At 41.0% G+C, this 22,083-nt stretch overlaps 1 protein-coding gene across 3 annotated transcripts in view; it reads left to right on the top strand.

The window, feature by feature from the left end:
- The window catches only part of NTF3 (neurotrophin 3), a 60,952-nt gene extending 44,468 nt beyond the window's left edge, over positions 1-16,484 (top strand). For 2 of the 3 annotated variants that reach the window (XM_045001757.1, XM_045001758.1), the window contains exon 2: positions 15,298-16,484. In XM_045001757.1, the coding sequence (XP_044857692.1) occupies positions 15,298-16,092 (795 nt within the window). In that variant the 3' untranslated portion in view covers positions 16,093-16,484. Of the gene's footprint in view, positions 1-14,804; positions 14,825-15,297 lie in introns of those variants that run through there. The other variant, XM_045001756.1, reaches the window with a different exon arrangement.
- Positions 16,485-22,083: the final 5,599 nt, after the last annotated feature.

Raw genomic sequence — 22,083 nt, 5'->3', positions numbered from 1 at the left:
TGGGGAGATTGGGGCTGCTCACCCAATAGCCTCACTACGGATATGTCTACACTGCATGCAGGTGTTGTGATTGCAGCATACGTAGACATACCTAAACTAGCTTAGATAACAATAGCCGTAAAGCTCCAGGGGCACAGTTCACTGCATGGTCTAGCTAGAGTGACCTGATGTCCTGATTTATAGGGACAGTGCAGCTATTTGGGGCTTATTTGTCTTGTATAGGTGCCTATTACCCCTCCCTCATCCTGATTTTTCACACTTGCTATCTGGTCATCCTAGGTCTAGCCCCACCCACTCAGGCCACTCAAGCAGCCGCTATCTATGCTGCTGTGGCTTCACTGCTATTGTCACTCGATCTAACTTGGCTCTAACTAGATGAAAGCTAGCTTGGGTATGTCTACTTACTCTTCCACCAGAGCAGAAGGGGAGCAGGGGAGGAATAGCGAATCTGAATCAATTTATTTTCTGGGCTTCTCCTGGGGTGATGCAACTGTGTGTGGCCCTTTACTCAGGCCACACTGTAGGGTTATGCTGTAGTCCAAAATGAGCATGCTTCATTCCCACTTCCTGCAGGACAACAGCACTTCGATTATTTTAATCAGGGATTTCTACTGAGCACATTAAAGTCTAATATTTGGCTCACTCTACCTGGAAAAATTAATACAACATCTCCTGATTTTGTATTTCTAATGCCTGGGGAAAGCAAATTAAGTGCATTACATCTGAATTACATTGATCCTCTACTATTACAGGCTGTTGCCAAGTCATTCTCATTTTCAGAAGACATCTGAGATCATCAAATATGATTTACCCACAGATGTCTTGCAATGTATTTTCTAGACCCTTTTTCATCTCTTTCCCCCAACACTTCATCTTTTAGGGACCCAGATAAATACTGAAGAAAGTTGCAAGTAATAAGTTAGAGAGAGGTAGAAGCCTTTCTGATTTGACCTGTTAACTTTATAGGGTTTGCTTGGTACAGCATGAAACTGGAGGGGAGGGCAGTACCTAGGAGCCAGGGAGAGGAAGGATGGGCCAGTGGTTAGGGCATCCCTTAGAACTAGGGTGACCTGGGTTCTCATCCCTGTTCTGCCACAGACTTCAAGTGTAACTTTGGGCAAGTCACATAGGGCTTGTCTACACTTACCGGAGGATCGACACTGTGGTGATTGATGCATCGGCAGTTGATTTAACGGGTCTAGTGAAGACATGTTAAATCAACCGCTGATCGCTCTCCCATTGACTCCTATACTTCATGGGATCAAGAAGAGTAAGGGGAGTTGATGGGAGAGTATCTCCCATTGACATCGCATAGTGTAGACCCCGTGATAAGTAGATCTAAGCTATTAACGTAACTCAAATTGCGTAGCTTAGATCGACTTTCATGCATAGTCGAGATCAGACCGTAGTCTCTCTGTGCCTCAATTCCCCAGCTGTAAAACAGGAATATTATCTCTCACAGGGGTGTTGTGAGAATAAATACATTGAAGACTGGGAGGTGCTCAAATAGCGTGATGATGAGGGGGGTCACATAAGTACCTACGATTTGAGAGTTGATACTATTTACCACTGCTTCTGGATATACCGTAACAGAGTTCCATCATGCACCTTTCTTTCTTCACCTAACATGCCCTCTTCTGCTCTGATGTGCCCCTAAGCTACAGAGGAGAAGGCAGAGTCATAGGACCCAGCGATGGCACAGATGCACCAACAGGGAGTTTACCTACACCATTAGAATTTGTTGCTGGACATTTGCAACTAGATCATGGCCCCTTTTGTGCACCTGAAGTAGCAGAGAGGGGCCATAACCCGATGGAAAAATCCAACCATGATATCCATCTGGATAACATTCCAGAATATAATTGGGAAATACAGCTCACTGAGTTCCATGCACAAGAGGTCAAACAAACAAAACAGTACATTTTACACATGCGTTGTCATTATAGCATGAAAGAGCTTTGTCAAATATTGGAATGTAATGTTTTCCGTAACGCATCAGCCTATGGACCTGATCCTGCAGTGATCTCCAATCTGACACTAGTGTCCTTCTCGGATTTTGTGTGTCCAATCCTGGCTCTAGCAGTGGTGGACACCTGATGGTTCATACGAAAATGAACCCCTGTGCAAATGCCCATATAATCATCTAGCGAATGCAGTAACCCTGGTGGTGATCAGCTGTCAGTGGGATTCCTCTATGAAATGTATAAAGCATGTACATGATGGGCTGAAGAGAGCTGAGCAATGAGCTACTCTAAAGTCCTTTCTGTAGTTCCAGTTCCCTGGTTCCTCCTTCATATCCACGCACTCAGCTGTATAATTATAGTGAGCTGCATAAGGAGCATTGCTTTGTTACACAATAGCTAAAAAGGGTTGCCAGTTACCTGATTGTATAAGGGGAGGTAAATTCCTAATTTAAACCAGCTGCAATGTATCTAATTTGGCTACCACCTGGACCCACTGCCAATAGTGTTCAAAGCCTATCATTTTCTTCTAATCATCTAGCTATCAGTATATGATGCATGCTGCCAGACATACAAGATATTCCACATTCTGAAATTAGTCCTTCACAGACTTTTAGCCATGAGGAAGAAGGAAATGTGAATTGGCATCAAGATGGCATCTGTCTTAAGATATAAGTAAAAGTATGATGATTTTGATGTTAGTGTGAGATGTGCAAAAGCAAGGTGGTTTTTGGTTTAGGGTTTGGCTTCGTCCAATAACTGGCAAAGGTGAAACAATTTCATTTGTATAATAAGGACGCAAAGATCATGCTTTGATTTTATGTGCACAGGTTTGTTTCTCCATGATGCTGAGCACTCTGAACCCAATCCAGAAAAGCACTTAAGCATGTGCTTACCTGAAAGCACATGAGTAGTCCCTTTGAACTTAACAGAACACTTAACAGAATTTTATACTAGAATTTTTACGCAAAAGTACACCAGTATACTACTTTGTGAATTCAAAGGTAACGTTCCGCTTTAAAACAACAAAACATGGAGAGTAGCCAAAGTAATTTGAACAGCCTTAACACTCATGGCAACACTACACATATGACTGATAGTTACACTTTTGCTGGTAATGTGGGCTAAGGGTGTGATTTTTTTTTTATGACGTATCTATACCAGCAAAAGCCATAGTGGAGACAGTTATAGTGGCTAAAAGGTCCTTTTGCTAGTATAGCTTATTTTATTTGGGGAACTGGTATAAGCTATGCCAGTAGCATAACTGTGTCTACACTAGGGCTTTTGCTGGTATAAGCTGTCTCCCTACTAGGAACATTTGCTGGTATAGCTATACCAGCAAGGCTTTGCCTGTTCTTTCCAATAACAGAAATCTCCAGTCTTACACCTAGAAAAGCATTTTTACTTGCTTGATCAGATGTGCCCATACAGCAGTAAGTTTACAAGGCTCTGATTTTTTTTAATAAGTGCTGTAGAAGTAGTTATTTAAGCCTGTCAAGATTTCTTGATTTCAGAAAAGCTACTACATTTGTGCAATTATTGTTTTGGCAGAAGAAATTAATTTTTTACAGCAGTATGCTGGCTGGCATTATTTATGTTTCTCCTTATAGCCTTGATTCAACTTTAGGCACGTGCTTAAGTGCACAGCAGAATCAGCATCTAACTATGATTCTTTGTAATCACAGTCCCCTTTGTCCTTGCTGTGTAAGAGCCTTTTCCAAAGCTCACTGAATTCAATGGGCGATTTACCAGTGACTGTTACGGTGTTTGGATCAGGCCCCAAGTCCTGTAGTGAGAGCTCTGGCCTTAGTAGTTTTTGTATCTGTATATAGATTGGAGCTGTGTGTCAAACAAGCCTTTTCTGTTTGGAGGCATGTGTACCTTCAGGGAAAACAGAAGAGAGTTCTCTCTTTTTGATTCACGAAGTAGCCAAGTGCATAGTTCTTTGGGCTGTATGGCTCTAAAGAAGCCAGGAGCTGTGGGACCTTGGAAAGCAAACACAGGTGCAGTTTTGATTTAAATTAAATGTAGCTCCCCCACCATGTCTTTTGTGCAATGACCCGTCACGGTTGCAATCCCGGTGCTCAGTGAAGCACAAAGACAGCTGCCTTAGTGCTCCCCCACGGGTGAACATCACCCCAGAGGGATGAAGGAGAGAGAGGGGCAAACCCATTGTCCTTACTGTGCATCAGTCAATGAAGCAGTTCTGGTGCAGCAGAGGGAGGTATCAGTACATTGCCTAATGTAGTGGTCCCCAAACTTTTCAGTCATGCTTCCCCCGTCACCCCTAACCATGCCTCACCCCAGGAATGGGGCCATGGCTCCCAGGGAGTGGGCGGGGGGGAGCACAGGGACAGGGCAAGGGGGCCAAGGCTGGGGCCGCAGCTGGAGGCAGGTCTGGGGCTGCGAAAGGAGCTGCGGCCAGGGGCCAAAGCTGGGGGCAGGGCGGGGGCCAGGAGCAGAGCCGCAGCTGGGAACCAGAGTCACAACAGAACTGGGGGCGGAGCAGGGCTGGGTGGTGCTCCCTCCCCTCCCCCCATGGGGACTGTCCCTGGGCCCCAGCATGTCCCCCAAAACATTCCCCTATGCCTCCATAGGGGGGCACACCCCACAGTTTGAGGACCACTAGCCTAATAGGACATAGCATGAGACTGCTTTCTCTAAGTGCAAGGAGAAATTCTCCAGTGGCAGTACAGCTCCCCGCCACCAGGCTGTACCTGAAAGACCCATTTGAGCCCAATAAGATGAAGAATAAAGCATTCGAATAAGAGCACCCCCTAATTTGGGGAGTCACATGTAAAATAAACTATTATGTTCTTTAGAAATCATATTAGAGCTGGTCAGAAAATCCATTTTTTTTCTTTGCAGAAAATTTTGTGGGAAAAATCCACATTAAAAATTCCTACTGAAAACCCTGATTTTTTTTCCTCAAATTTTGGTTTCATTTCAATTCTAAACAACATTTATTGTTGTTTTCCTTGTGCTCTCCCAGTCTGTCTGTATCCAACTGTTCTCTCTTGTCTTATACTTAGTTGCTAAGCTTTCGGTGGCAGGAACCATCATTCTGTCTATACAGCACCTAGCACAATGGGGTCCTGCTTCATGACTGGGGCTACTTAGCACTGCGATAATACAAAAAATAATAATTTTGAAATTAAATCAAATTATACCAATTGCAAAACAACAAAGTGTGAAAACGGTTTATCTCACATGCACACGATTTATTTTTACTGTTCCCCCCCCACACTGTTTTTCAGTGGTGAAAGTGAAGAAGCTCAAAGGGGGGGTAATACCCAAAAAACAAAATACAGATCATAAAAAAACCCTTTTCTTTTCCATTTCCAAAAATCAAAACAAAATCTACATTTTAAGTCAAATCCAAACAAAAAAGTCGTTGCATTCTGAAATGTCAATTTGAAACAAAAATGTTCATTTTGAATTCTCTGACTGGAAAAATCTAAAAGCAACATAAAAATAAGCAATATCTCGCAAGAGAAACTTGCAGTGCTGATGAAGCTACATGTTCCAGTGGAAACATTTTTGTGCAGAAACTTTTGATCCACTCTAAGATTCTAATCATCATCAATATGGTAGCAGAGGGGCAGGACCCTGATGGCCATGTGCCCGCAACTGCATTTCCCCTTCTTCCACTGCCCTTACAACTAGTCAAAGTCACCAGTATCAAATGAAACAACAAATTAAAACAAATTTAGTCTCTGACTAATGTCATTTCTCATTTTGGCAAATCAAAAATAATGAGGAAAATGATCTAAGGGAGAACAGCATTTAAAAACAAATAAAACCAAACCATTTCACCCAAATGACTTTCCCAATTCCTTGAAATTTGGGCCTTGAACTTTCCTGAGGAATTCTACTCTGAAATAAAGATTGTGTCTGTGAAATTTCAAGAGGATTGGTTTGCGTTCAGCAAAATAATGGGGCATGGGCAGAAGTAAACTTCAGATGGAAGACTGGTCTCAACCTTAATTATGGGGCGATTAAGCCTTCAAAGCAAATCTCAGTTGAAACCAAGAGGAACTGCAACTATTGGCTGATTTGATGCAAAACCATTAGTTGAACCAGACTAGATTCAGGTTTACTTGGAAAGTTTGTGAACCTTTACAAAACTGTTCAACAAACTTAGATGGAGTTTCAAGACTAATGAAACATGAAACTATGCCTCTTTTGTGTGGCTTTGGTCTTGTTCTGAACATCTTGTACAACTCAAAATCTTTTTATTCTTGATAATCAGCCTTAACTTCCCTTTTCTTAGTTTAATCCCATTTCTCCTGATTACACCCTTTTCCACCACTCAAAAAAAAAATGCTCTCTCTCAATGGTGCTTTCTATTGGGTTATCGTGGCCTTGTGCCCTCTTTGTCACCACATAGCCAAGTTATACAGTTTTACTTCTTTGACCTTTCCTCCAAAGCCAGTCACTCAAGCCCTAAATTCATTTTTGTTGGTCTTCCATCATCTTCCTCTGCTATGGCAACATCCTTCTGCCCTTAGAATTGCATGCAATATTCTATATGCCTTCCAGTGCTATAGAGCAGTGTTTTTTGACCTGTGGTCTGCGGAGTCCACAGACTGTCTAAGATTTCCAAAGGGGTCCACACCTCCATTTGAAATTTTTTAGGGGGCTGCAAATGAAAAAAGGTTGAAAACTACTGCTATAGAAAGATCATCCCTTCTCTGCTCTGTAGTGGGATGCTTCTGCATAAACAGCTCAAACAAACATTGGATTTCTTTGCCATTATTTCCCATTGTGTGTTCACATCTATGTTTCTGTCCAGTATTTATTTAGATTTATTAAATATTGTGCCTCACCAAGGCTTTATATCACTTCTAGGTCTGGTTATGCATTGCTGCTTTTTAAGTTTCTCTCTCCCACTGCATAGCTTTGTTTAGGATTATTATTCTCCTGATGTACTAGCTTGCAATTTCTAGTTTGACTCTCATTTTGTTATTTTCTGCCAATTTTTCTAACCTCTTCAGGTCCCCAGCAGAGATTGTATGTCTCTGCTCATTGGTGTTTGCATACCCTCCCAATTCAGCTGCCAATGTAACACATTTTCTGTTTAGCCCTTCTGCCATTAAAGATCATTAATGAAAAGATTACATCAAACTAGGCCTAATACTAGAGCTGCATGAACTATCTGAAGTGAACAATTTGAAGCATTTGACCATTTTTCCATTTGAAAATGACCTGGGGGTTGGAGGATGTGCAGGCTAGGTTCTCTGTTGATGTAAAACAGGGGGTAGGCAACCTGCAGCACGCAATCTGATTTTCAGTGGCACTCACACTGCCCAGGTCCTGGCCACTGGTCCGGGGGCCTCTGCATTTTAATTTAATTTTAAATGAAGCTTCTTAAACATTTTAAAAACCTTATTTACTTTACATACAACACTAGTTTAGTTACAGATTATAGACTTATAGAAAGAGACCTTATAAAAACGTTAAAATGTATTACTGGCACGCAAATCCTTAAATTAGAATGAATAAATGAAGACTCAGCACACCACTTCTGAAAGGCTGCCGACCCCTGATGTAAAATTAGCATAGGTTCCATGCATGCAATAGAGATATTCTGATTTACACCACCTCAGGATATGGCCCTTAGATTTTTACGAGGGTGGATGGTGCTCAGAATTATGCAGTGAATTATATACCTGGAAATATTTCAGCTTCTGGACACTTAAAAACTATTTGCTGCAACTACTGCTTTAAGTATTTGCTGGGCTTAATTAACTATTTGACCGGTAACTTAAGTGACGTGGTATCATTTCTGCTTCCTCAGTAGATGACAGGCTGTCTGCACATGTAGCATGCTAATCACTTGACCACTTAGCTCCCAAACTGTCGGAGAGCTTCCAAGGTAGTCTTTGAGGTTAAGGCTGTATACTAGGATTTGGGAAATCTGGCTTCAGCTTCCAGCTCCACCCCAGACTTCCTGTGTGACCTTGGGCAAGTCATTTAATTTCTTTATGCCTCAGTTCCACCCTTTGTAAAAGGCAGATAATAGCATTTTGCTTCCTCATGGGAATGTTGTGTGGCTGAACCTATAAGTGTGTGTGTAAAAGAAAGATATTAATGGGATGAGAGACATATATACCTAGATAGAAGATTGCACAAACATTTCCACTCTGCATACTCATGTAAATAAATGAGTTAACAATGCCATAAATGCCATTAAAGAATGGGGAGAAAGATACCGCAACATACTGAACAGAGACATATCTCTACGTATTCTTCTTCAGGGAGCCCACCAGGGGTCGGCAACCGGTGGCTTGCGGCTTGCCAGGGTAAGCACCCTGGCGGGCCGGCCCGGTTTGTTTATCTGCCGCGTCGGCAAGTTCGGCCAATCGCGGCTCCCACTGGCCGCGGTTCGCGGTCCCAGGCCAATGCGGGAGGCAGGAAGCGGCGCGAGCCGAGGGATGTTCTGGCCGCGGCTTCCTGCCTCCCGCATTGGCCTGGGACCGCGAACCGCGGCCAGTGGGAGCCGCGATCGGCCGAACTTGCCGACGCGGCAGATAAACAAACCGGGCCGGCCCGCCAGGGTGCTTACCCTGGCGAGCCGCGAGCCACCGGTTGCCGACCCCTGGAGCCCACTTACATTACAGGGGACTGTATCATTCCTCCCCCGACATGCATGTCCTCTTTCTAGGTTAACCCCAAATGGCCATTGTGAGTATTTCTCAAACCAAATTTCACTCTCCAGGCATAGCATCATCAATTCTTCCTTTGAGGGATGAAACGAAAAGGGAGGCCAGGAGGGAAGGAAGCAAAAGGAGTCCTTTCAAAATGAATTTTTCCTACTTTTTTTGTAATCAGCATGTCATAATGAAAAATATTATTAGTTATAATACTTTGTATTTAGATCACCTTTTGTCCAAGGATTTCAAAGCAATTTACAAACAATACCTAAGCTTCAACCCATTCCTCATTTTGCAGGTGCGGAATCTAAGGAATGGAGATCATGATTTGCCCAAGGTCACCCAACAAATCACTAACACAGCTAAATAGAACAGCGGAGTCCTGACTCACAGTCCTTACACTTAACACCATCAACACAACAAAGTCAGTCAGTGGAGAACCAGGCTATAGCAATCTTACAGGCCTAGACAGACAGGGCTTAAGTATCAAGCCATGAAAATGACAGATCAAAATAAGTCACAATTGGAAAAAACCTGGTGGGTGATGGAAGCGTTCTGATTTCTGAATTTGATTATAAACCTGGGGATATAGCTAGCATGGTTGTCATGTCTCCTCTCACTCTTCTCTTTCCCAGACTAAACAAACCCAATTTTTTCAACCTTCCCTCATAGGTAATGTTTTCTAGACCTTTTAATCATTTTTGTTGCTCTTCTCTGGACTTTCTCCAATTTGTCCGCATCTTTCCTGAAATGTGGCACCCAGAACAATATTCCAGTTGAGTCCTAATCAGTGTGGAGTAGAGTGGAAGAATTACTTCTCGTGTCTTGCTTACAACACTCCTGCTAATACATCCCAGAATTATGTTTGCTTTTTTTGCAACAGCGTTACACTCTTGTCTCATATTAAGCTTGTGATCCACTGTGACCCCCAGATTCCTTTCCGCAGTACTCCTTCCTAGGCAGTCATTTCCCTTTTTGATGAGCTAAGCATTTGAAGAATTGGTGTTAAATTCTCTGTTGGCAATGGTCAGGTATTTCTGAGGTGGTCACGTTTCTATCTATTAGAAGATGTTCTTGCTAAAGATTAATTTCAAATATGGCTGTGCATGCCCTTATGGTCTGCTGTGTCTGAAATTAATGGAGAGTAATAAACTTATACATGTCATTTTTAACTACCCGGTATTCTGAAATCAGTTTATTCCAATTTTTAACACAAAACTGTCACCACGTGGAAACATTTTACCATTCAGTGAAGCTTTAGAAAAGGCTTGAGTGACCATTTGACAAGATATAATCAACAAATCAGAGCAGACCCCCAGACTCATCGTGAAAGCAGATTACTGGTTCAGGAGATCTTCACATTTTCCCTCTCCTGCTCCTCCCTACCATGCTGTTGACTCGCATGCTACCCTGGGCAACTCACTTAGGCACTTTTGACAATTTTGCCCTAAGTGACTAAGAAGCCCCAGTCCATTTTTAAAAGTGATTTAGGCACTTAGGAACCTAAGTCTCATTGAAAAGTCAATGGTATTTAGGCTCCTAAGTGCCCAAGTCTCTCTTGAAAATGAGACTTGCGCACTTTTGAAAATTTTATACTTCATCTGTGTGTGTTAATTTCTGCATCTGCAAAATGAGAACAATACCTACTTAGGTAACTCTCTGAGGTTCTCAAATGGAGTTTCTATAGAAGCATCAGTTATTATTATTTAATAAATATTGCACGTTATTTCAGTTGTGATTATTCTGCTGTTCATGTCACATTTCTGATTTGAGTGTCCAGACTATTACAATGTCCAGACTACAAGCTATTATCCTTGTCCTCTAGTGATTGTGAGAAAAGAAAACCGTGTGTGTTTTCATGGAAAGAAGGAATTAGAATGAGGGAAATAGCAGAATACTCCATTGCTAATAAAAAAAAAGACGTGTTGCTACATATGGTTTTGAGAAGTAAACAAACTGCCTTCTGAGGGAGAAGCCTACTTGAGCTTTAAGCCATAGAATTGTTCATCAGCTGATAATTTTGGAAAACAAATTGTTCTTAAAGAAGCTTGATTTTTAGAAAGTGCTGAGGACCCTGAGGAAAATCAGTTGTCAAATTGGGCACCTGAAATCATGAGTCACTTGTGAAAATCTTATTTCTATTTAAGTTCCTCTCAGTAAAGATTTAGTAGCCGACACTGAAATGAGATCTCACTAAGATTTCATAATTTTTACTAAGCACACTATAGAACATTTGCTCTTAGTCTGTGAAGTATTATCACAGAATGATCAAAATAAATTAATATAATTTTTAAAAAAAACCAAAACCCTGGAAAAGGAGAAGTGATAGAGACTCCATGAAGTCCTCTAAGGATTTTGCTATTGATTTGACATGGAAGGTCCTTGGATACTGTGGTACTGGCAGCAGTATAAAACTCTAAAATAGATAAAAACTGAATGACAGTTTACAAAATCAGAGAACAAAGTCCATTCTGTGATGCACTGTCATTGCCTTTCTATTGTGTGTGCTGAATTTTGTGAATTAGTCAACAATCTGCAACAGGTCTGACTGTCTTTGGTGAGAATTCATGTTCTGCTGTATACCAAAAGGAAAATATTAATTTACCGGTTTTCCTAATGTTCTCAGCTACCATGTTGTGCCATCTTCTTTCATAGATAGCCTAAGTAACTCATTACACCTAATCATCCCTTCAACTTTTTAATAAAGGATCCACCCCTCCCCCACTCCTCTTAATATATTTTTAAACTCTGTGGTGAGCCAAGGTTGTTTCAAGAACACCATGGTAAATCTGCTACAACTACTCCACAGGACCAACCAGAAGAGACTCTACCCTTTCACCTTGGCAGGTAGTACTTAAAGTTTCATATAGCAATATGTTTTCCAACCACATCTGACTGCCAGTTTTAGAATCACAATATCTTTTTTTTTTCAATAGCTGCTGATAAGCAGTTCTTAAACCTTCAGATCTCTTGAGACTCAGTGATAACTGGCCTGGCTTATATTAGAAATCCTGCACCAGTGAAACAACATAGATTTAAAAATCTATCTTGTTATACTGGTGCAAACCCCTAACAGATGCATTAAAGTCCATTTAAATCACCATTAAACTGATATAGCTTAATGGGTTAAGTAAACTAACCCAAGTGTCACAGCTGATTTCAGCTAATGTGACAGCTCATGAAGAAAAATTGGTCTCATGTAGCCCTGGCCCAAACCATTAAGGATTTTATAGTTGGAAATAAAAAAAATCTTGAGTTACACGTGGAAACAAATAGGAGAACCATGTAACTGTGAGAAAACAAGTTTAATATGCTGTCTAGGGCTAAGACCACAAAGAGGCGAGCAGACATTATCAACCAGCTCTAGCTTCTGAGTGCTCTAAGGCTATATCTACACTTACGGCAGTGTGTAGAATATTGGTATAGAACACACACCTCCTATGTGTGGTGTTCTGTCCCATCTAGTAGCACCGAGACTGCTTAAAGAGAGAGAGAGAAAATGAGTCTGCTCTACAGCCTTAGCTAAGAGCCAGTTGGCTTTTAGCTCATGCATTTAGCTCCTGAGGTCCCAGGTTCAATCCCGCCCACCGATGACCAGGGTTTGTGGGCATTACATTGGCACTATGCATGCAGCTACATGCTGCAATGAAAGCTGGGCCTCATCCACATTTGTCACTGCAGGATAGCTACAGCGGGGAAAAGCTCTGGCAGCGGGGAAGAGCTCTGGCAGTGAGGAAGCCACACTAAAGATAGCAGTGTAGATGTGGGAGGCATTGCTTGAGCATGTAGAGAGCAGTTTGGGTATATATTGTGGTGGTTCAGGTAGCTGGAAACTCTAGTCTATTCTACCTGTCTAACCCATGCCTCACCATCTACACGGCCATTTACTCTCATGCTAGCTGGGCAGGTGGCGATTGTACGCTATACAACACTGCAAGTGTAGATGTACCCAAAAGTATCTTGCCTGTGATACTGCCTCAAGTATCCTCCGAGGGCTGGATCTGATGTCTAGCCTTACAACTACAAGTCATGAGTAGGATTTTCTGCAAAAGCTACTCATGAGGTCCTGATCCTTTACTTTCCACATGCTGCAAGTCCCTGTCCAGCTAATGCAGAACATCCACCTTCACTTTTCCCACATTATCAACTACTTCCAAGATGTATGTTTTGTTAGTGGCCACTTTGCTTTTGAAACCCGATAGCCAAGTTATTACATGCAACTATATATCGGCATAGGTCATATTTGGAGCATTTGAATTGAGCATATAGTGTTAGCTTCGGTGACCATTATGCTGACCTTTCTACTGGTGGCACAGCGGTAGTCCCTCTGAGTGCTGTGTTAAACCTGCTGGGCAATGTCTTATAAAATGTTGGCTGTTCAAATGATTTACTCAGCAAGACCATGTGCTGCATGCATAGGTTTTTTTATACAGTGTATCATTTGTACTCTGAGATCCATCTACACTGAAGGTCATTTTTATTCAAAGAGCAATAAGAATTTGGTGACTGGTTTTTATTTTATATATGGACACACCCATAGCATAGCTTTGCTGCAAGCAACACAGAGTTTAGGTTTAGGGGAGCTCATACTGTAACACAGATAAGAATGGAGAACACACATTTCTTGTCCATAAAAGGACAGCTCACATATTCTTAGAGGGCAACTCTGATTTTGCTGCAGTTCCAAAGTACAAGTAGGAAATTCAGTATTGCTAAATGAATTCTAGACGAGTTTCATTATAACTGTTCTGAGACTGCTTTTGAAGTTCTTGCTGTGTGTTTTCCCCAGTTTAACCCTGTTTCAAAGCTGACCAATGACACTTATTTGTACAGCAGTAAGTGTAATTCAGATTAAAACAACCACTTCATTTACAGCTCAGCTCAAATAGTGAGACACGGACACTATATAACTTGTATTTAGCTTAGACACTCTGGTTACATTCACCAGACCTGAAGAAGAGCTCTGTCAAGTTGGCCCAATAAAATATATGACCTCACCTATCTTGTCAAGAACAATATGTGGTATGCATTGGGAGGTGCATGCATGATTCTTGAAAAAAAAGTGCTCTCTAATGTAACTATAGCTATTAAAAATAGTTATCTTATAAATACTGGTCTCAAACACTGCAATGTTCTGGGCAATTACTATAAAATACTGTCATTCTTGTTGATTGTTTTGAATTATTTTTATAAGCACCGAATATTATTAGAATATCAATTTTCAGTACAACTGGAGTTGCAGTCATCTTAGGCTAAAATGTTCAAAGTTGGATGCCTAAAGTTACGCACCAAGGCCAAGATTTAAAGCAATGGGAACTTAGCATTTATGACAGTGTTAGAATGCTCAGCACTTTTGAAATTTTAAACATGTAGCAGAGTATTCAGTTAAACACACACAGAAAGTCAACCCAGAACAAATCCCTAACAAAAAGCATGACACTGCACACACAATTCTCCCCCTGCAAAGGGGACGAGGGGAAAACTGAAACAGATATGACAGATGAGAGTCACATCTCTTAAGGTACTACTGGAGGACACTCAGATACTTTGGTGATAAGGGTGGTATAAGAACCCCATAGAATTACGCAGTTGCTGAAACATGGGTAGAGGAGCTAAACTTTAGGGTCCTCATTTTTAAACTCTTGTTCCTTAATTTGTATGCAGGCCCCCTAACAAACATCACAATTTTCAGAGGGGGTGAGCCCCTCACTACTCCTATTGAAGTCAATTTTAGCCCACTTTGTGCAGAATGTAAAATAAACTACAAAGAACACATAGTTCAAATGCCCTGTGGATCCATGTATATTTCATACTAGCCTTGTACAGGACAAATGATTGCTTTCCAAAAATAAAGTACAGCGCAACACTTTGGTGTGCACGGCTATTCACATGCCCCATAGTCTGAACTGTGGGGCAGTGTAGACCAGTGATTCTCAATCTTTTTTTCCATTTGCAGACCCCTAAAAATTTTCAAATATAGGTGTGAACCCCTTTGGAAATTTTGAATGGAGATGTGGACCCCTTAGGAAATCTATTGTCTGTGTATATATAGTTGAGTTCCATTCAGTTTGTCTTTTGCAGACCCCTTAGATGAGGTCCATGGACGACAGGTTGAGAACCACTGGTGTAGACAAGTCTTAAGTTCCTTTCTCTACAAAGAAATGTCACCTCCACCTGGAAAGCATGGCACAAACTGTAACTCTCCTGGTATGAACTGTGAGGTTCTTACTTCATATTGATGAAGTCTTGTTTGAAGAAGACTACAACATTAGTGTAAACTATGACCCTTTTAGTTCACAACAGCCGTGTCCACATTGGAGAGTTATAGCATGGCAGGCACTTTGGTGTGCACTGCTCTCACGGTCCTACCTGTGGGGCAGTATAGACATGCCATATTGTCATACTAATCTTACTCTCCCTATAAAAATAATAATAAAAAAATCATCCTGCCTGAAAAGTGAATGAAATGTAGATGGAACTAATAATAAAGGGTCACCCATATTATTTCATAAAATGTAATTAAATATTTGGAATAGCTTGTAACAAACACATGGTCTAGCCTGGTCTACATAGTCTAACATCTGTAAGACATGCTAAAAAAAATCAGGACTATCCTACTGCATCCAGTACCGGTAATTCTTATTTCACTGGCTCTAAGTTAACTCTGTGTTTCTTTTCAGATCTTACAGGTGAACAAGGTGATGTCCATCTTGTTTTATGTGATATTTCTTGCTTATCTTCGTGGCATCCAATCTACCAACATGGATCAAAGGAGTTTGCCAGAAGATTCAATAAATTCTCTCATTATTAAACTCATTCAGGCAGACATTTTGAAAAACAAGCTCTCCAAGCAGATGGTAGATATTAAGGAAAACTATCAAAACACAATGCAGAAAACAGAGGCTCAGCAGGATGTGGATGGAGTTGAAAATGTGAAATCAGACTTCCAACCAGTTATCTCAATGGATGCAGAACTATTAAGGCAACAGAAACGCTACAATTCTCCCCGGGTCCTCTTGAGTGACAATACCCCATTGGAACCTCCACCTTTGTATCTTATGGAAGATTATATTGGAAATTCTGTAGTGGTGAACAGAACCTCCAGGAGGAAAAGGTATGCAGAACATAAGAGCCATCGAGGGGAATATTCTGTATGTGACAGTGAAAGTTTATGGGTCACGGACAAATCATCCGCTATCGACATTAGAGGACACCAGGTAACTGTGCTAGGAGAAATTAAAACAGGCAACTCTCCCGTCAAACAATATTTTTATGAAACAAGGTGTAAAGCAGCCAAACCGGTAAAAAATGGCTGCCGTGGCATTGATGATAAACACTGGAACTCCCAGTGCAAAACATCCCAAACGTATGTAAGGGCACTGACTTCGGAAAACAATAAACTCGTAGGCTGGCGATGGATAAGAATAGACACATCCTGCGTGTGTGCGTTGTCGAGAAAAATAGGAAGAACATAAGTCTGCATTTCTTTGCTATATAAATTATTACTTTAAATTATATGATATGCATGTAGCATATAAATGTTTATATGGTTTTATATATTATAAGTTGACCTTATTTATTAAACTTCAGCAAACCTACAGTATATAAGCTTTCTCTCTCAATAAATAGGAGTAAAAAGGCATGTGCCTCAGCTGTGGGCAGCTGCAGTTTTATTAGAATATGTTTGTGACTCTGCTTATCAGCAGCATACCATAATCTTACTGTAAAATCTGTGTAACATCAGTATTTTTCATTCAGTATTGTCAAGTCAGTGACTGTCATTTAGTAAACTTGTTAAAAATCAGATAAATGTCAAGAGTTGTGTACCCATTTCTATTCCCTGCTATATATTTTCACAAGACAAAGTGGGCGAGGCAATAGGTTTTATTGGAGCAACTTCTGCCGGTGAAAAAAGACAAGCTTTCGAGCTACACAGAGTTCTTCTTCAGGCCCAGACCTGAAGAAGAGCTCTGTGTACGTCAAAAGCGTCTCTCTCTCTCTCACCAACAGAAGTTGCTCCAATAAAAGGTATTACCTCACCCACCTTGTCTCTCTAATATCCTGGGACCAACACAGCTACAACAACACTGCAAACCACATATATTTTCATATTTAATTAAAAGTGTTAATTCCTCACCACTGAAAGGAAAACAACATGGCCTACAGCTAACATTAACATTCCAGCCATTGACTAGCTGTAAAATACGTTTTCTGTATGTCATGCCAGTTTTGCCACTAGAATTACTGTTGTTTTTCCTCTGTTAGCGTTCCAGAACTGCTGCTAATAACCCAGCAATTTTACTTTAGGTTTTTGAAGCACATTTGTTTTGTAACTGGTTTTTAATGCTGCCAATTCCTTTTAGAAGTAATAGGAAAAAGTCTAAAATATTTGTAACAGAACCTTACCAATGCCAAGAAGCAATCTAAGTGGATCATTAATATAATATATAAAAGATGATTTCTTTAGAGTATACTATTTATTGTGATCAGGTTCTTCCTCTCCAGTAATCTATTAACTCTGCTGCATCATTACATTGTTTCTTTCTGCCTGGGGTTTTTAAATTGGAAACAAAACCATTGGTGTCTTAATATTAAAAGAAGCCTGGGTTTAGAGTTCTAGCAAAGAAGAATACAGTCTTGGAGTGGATGTCAAAGCTGCACTTTCATTCAAAGCTGCAGTGCTGGTCAGCATCAATTGCTGATTTTTCATGGAGAAAAACATCTGTAGAAATGCTCAACAAACCTGGTATTTTATGGAGGATCATTGAAGAATTACTGTTTTCTGTGTGGCATGTGATTAAGAATCAGGTTCTCAAGTAGGCAATAGTTAAAGTGAAACTGCAGTGTCATACAGGCGAGTTAACACTTATAAAAAAATTAATGTACTGCTACATACCTCACATCGACATTTCTAAATTCTGTGCACAAAACATGTTCTATTCTTTGCATTATTATGTAGAAGCAACATATATATGCACTGAGCAAAACTTTAGCCATTGTAAAATGGAGCAGCTCTATGGAAGACAGTGTAAATCACATTATACCATGGACCCGACCTTGCTTCCATTAAAGCATATGGAAATTTAGTCACTGACATCAATGGTTTAATGAGCAAGTTTAAGCTCCCTATATTATCTATATCTGGTAGAATCTTAAGAATAACACAACCAGGGAGTCAAAAACTGCCCTCAATTTAATAGTTATCACAATTGCAATGCACCACATTCAAAATGTTAAATGAGCAGGTTCGCCTTTGCATTTAACATTCATAAATTTAAAAAAAGACCTATAGCACCAAAACAGTAGGTGGCCTGATGGCTTTGTACCTACATCTTTTTCACCACTGGAGAACCAGGTTCAAATCCTCAATAAGTCACAAGAGGAAATGAAATGGGTGGTCTCTCTAATCCCCTATGGACAGTGTAACACATCATAAAAACACTGCAGAGCTGGTCCAGATTGCTCACGAGGCCAAGGACTGGGATAGCTGTAAGCCAGGATTGGAACACACAGGCAGGACTGTGTGAGGATGATTGTATACAGAGCCTGACTAGGTGGGGCTCCCACTAGACCCCGATCTTATAAGGTGCAAAAAACTCTCAGGTCCCCAAGTCAGGTTGCTCAGTACCTCACAGGAGGCATCCAGCACTTTGCAGGATTAAACCCTAAATTCACCTTCAGTGAGGGCCATCAAAGAGCGCTATAGAACTTTTAGTGCACAGTAGTAGGGTCCATATCAATGGTTGGTGCACAACAAGCTACTGCGAGGGAGACAGCACGCAGCAAGCTGGGGTATACAACTGTTCATCTAGACAAGCCCTCAGTATCTAATAGAGGTGGCTACAATCCCTCCCCGACCACCCTTTGGAGCATTTCACTGAAAAAAATTAAACATTCATTTTTTACTTAAATTTTCAGTGCAAAATTTCGACTTTTCATTGAAAAAACCCAAACCAATTGTTTTTCAGTTTTCTGCCCCCCCCCCCCCCCAAAAATCTGTTTCCCACTGAAAAAGGGAAAAATGTTGAGGAAAGTAGATGCTTTCAATGAAAATTTGCATTTAATCAAATCCCCAATTTTTCATTTAATAAAAATAAAAGTTTTGATGGAAAAATTTCAGCCAGCTCTGGTATCTAGGCTATTCAGAGACAAGCAGGCAGCCTTACCTTCAGGGGTCTTGGCATTCAGTGTCCAGTGTATGTCTATATCTATGTGCTAAATGAAGTGGTGAAATTAACTGAGCTTGTTACACACTGCTACTTACTTGAAAAGACTCATCCTCATTTCCATTTGCTTTAGTAGGGGTAGATTCTGCTTTCAGTTACACTAGTGTAAATCCACAGTAATTCCACTGAAATCAATGGAGACACAGTAATTATACTGAAGTCAGATTTACACCAATGTAATTAACATCAGAATCTGTCCCAAAGCTCTTTAGAAATCAGGACACTTAGCCCTGGAAAAAATCGTTTACTGTTTTCCAATGTAAATCATGTAATTAGAACTGGCACCAGGACTAACTTTATCAACGTATGGAGTATTTTGCAAGTGGAAGAAGCAAGTTGCAGAGAAAATGTGGTATAGTGCTGATCATCTGAAATGTATTACATGACAAAGAAACATGGTGCATAAGGTTATTAGATTGACTGCCTCATTCCCACCTTAGTATAACAATGAAAAGAAGTGTTACCCTTAGGCTCTGATCCAACTCCTACTAAAGTCAATGGAACAATTGCCACTGATTTCAAAGGAAACCGGATCAGGCCCTGAGTAAAGAAAAGCTACAGATTTCAACAGTGCTGCAGTGTAATTGTATGCGTCAGTTACATGTTTTTATAAATCCTGTGTGTAAGATTTCCTGTGTATATTTCACAGCACATAAGCATACAAAGCCCCTGCTAAATGCCTAGGGTCTGATCCTGCGCAGTCACTGTAGTCAGGGAGAGTTCTATTTGCTATTGACTTCAGTGGTGGCTCAAGGAGGTCCAAAGTTCTCTAGCCAACTTCTTTGTATCAATTGTTTAAATGAAATAAGTAGCCCAATAGTATGTGGTAAATTTGGGTCTTTTTAAACTCACTCCCATTAGGCAGCTGAGATCACTGTCAATATTGTTTCCCCAATATTTTACATTATAAATACATGACTTTGTTGCAAAAATGATAGGCAAACCCAGTGCATCAGCCAATCTGTGTCAAACTGTGTTTTCTCTAATTTTTTCTTGTTCTTTTACAGTCCATTTGGTAATTGTAAAAAATGCTCCACTGAGGTTTTGGGAAACCATCTGCATTTATTTTATCACCTTTGACCATGTGTTCAGGAATGAAGTCTGTGTAGCCAGTTTACTGCTACCTAGAGATTTGTGCTGCTACACCAGGAAGAAACATGGACTGGGCTGTTCAGTGTGTGTGCTCAAAACCACTCTTAATGTTCTGTTATTTCAATGCGTTAGCAACCCGAGTTTCTCACTCAAATATATGTTGTGTATCCGCAGACAATACCTAACAGGGAACAAGTTTGATTTGGAGTTCCAAAATTAAGCATTTAATGAGAATGACCTTGCTTTTTTGACCTTTCAGCAAATACATTTTTACAACAAACTGAAACATATAACCATCCATTTTGGTTAATAGAAACATTGTGGCAAAAATCAATGGGATTCTGTGTTCCCCACACTCAGGACGCCTATGTAATTCATCATGCATGTGGTGGGGGGAGAACGGGCCCTGCAGCTTGTGAGAAGTGTGCTGGGTCAGAGCCGGTTGTAAGGATGGAGGGGTTGTTTTCCAAAATGCTTTGCCTGTATTTTGTTACAGCGGATGGCAGAATGATGAAGCAAGCACAGATGTAATGTAAAAAAAAGTCAACCAGTGCCATGGCTAACAAAACCTTTCTTAGGAGAGTCTGCAATTTGCTACTGCTGTAGGCACGAGGAGTTGTTTGAACCAGGTTGTTACCTAGTTCTGCAATGACATTCTCTATTAAATGATTTCAATAAATTTTCTTTTCTTGCCACAGAGGTTCTCTGGATATTGTCAAATTAGCAAGTTAAAATACTATTTTTTGTAATGTTTAGCTGCTTTGGTATCACTGATAAGCTGTTGTTTAGAAAGGTAACACTTTACATGAAGCTTCCCAAATTACCATGAGGGCCAGATCCTCCAATAGGCACAGCCATTTTGAGCCACATCACTGCCAGATTCTGGCCACCATGAGAGCATCACACACCTCGGTGCAAGGAGAATCCTCCAGTGGCGTCAAGCTAGCACACAAGCTCCTACGCTCCCAGCTACCTGCTGCTGTCATAATAGAGGTCGTGGCTGGATGAAAGGCTCGGAGTGGGACACCCCAGGCTGAACAGAACACTGGCTGCCATTTTGGCCCTGTGAACCTATTATAGCAGTCTGAATAAGTCAGAGCATGCTCAGGCTGTTCTTACTTACACCTAGGAATTGGCTCTGTGTACAGTGGCCTCAGGATCAAAAGAGGACAAAAATGATCCCTAGACCATCATTAGTTCCACACCGACACCCTTGTCTTGCACTGTGTGTTCCTCAGACAGGGATTTCTCCCAGAGTACTCTGTCCAAAGGCTGAGATGCAGAGTCAGACTTTTAGCTGAGGGACAGTGTGGGCAATTCCCAGGAACTGAGCAGACTGCCTAGCAGTAGCTCTTGTCAAGACAAAGGGGAAGGTACCAGCAGCAGAGGCAGTTCAGGGTATTTAAATCAGAGGAAAGATGGTTTTACGGAGAAGGCACAGAAGTGGGGACAGGAGACAAGACCCGGGAGCTGTTGCTGGCTCTGCCACAGATTCACTGTGACACCTTCGACAAGTCATTTCACTCAATATTTTTAAAAGTGTCCTCAAATTGTGCATGTCCACACTGTTATAGCTAGGGCCTGAATTCCACCTCTCCAAATGAAGGTGAAGAGGGAGAGAGAGAGCGCATGCACATCTGAAAGTTTGTACCTCAATCTCAGTGCCTCAGCTTCCCAATCTGTAAAATAGGGAATAATAATGATACTTACCTACCTCACCTGGGGAGTTGTGAGGCTTTCTCCACTGTTTGCAAACCATATTAAGCTCCTCTGAGGGAAACTGCTGGTATTATTTGGAGGGCTGAGGTAGCTTGGAAACATGGTAGATCTGAGTTTCCTTCTACTAGAGTGGAGATGAGGAAGGACTTGCTACTAGAAGTGGGAGTCTGAGCTGGGAGGGAGGCATATTACAGGAGGTGTAAGTAGGAGGGAAGAGGTTGGGTCTGTTTTGAGAAGGGTAGTAAGAGGGTCATTCAGAAAATTCCTGTTGATTACCTCAATGTAGTATACTATTCCCTGTATTTGAAGGGTTCATTAAATACCTTTGGATTATCTGACACCCTGAAGAATTCAAAATGAAAATTGACCACTCTATTATAGATATTAATTGACATAATTGCAATATGCTGATTAGGAATTAATAATAAT

The sequence above is a fragment of the Mauremys mutica genome, chromosome 1 (genome assembly GCF_020497125.1).
Source record: "Mauremys mutica isolate MM-2020 ecotype Southern chromosome 1, ASM2049712v1, whole genome shotgun sequence".
NCBI lineage: Eukaryota > Metazoa > Chordata > Testudines > Geoemydidae > Mauremys > Mauremys mutica.
Note: the sequence above shows the minus strand (reverse complement) of the source record. Positions and strands in the feature narration are given on the sequence as shown.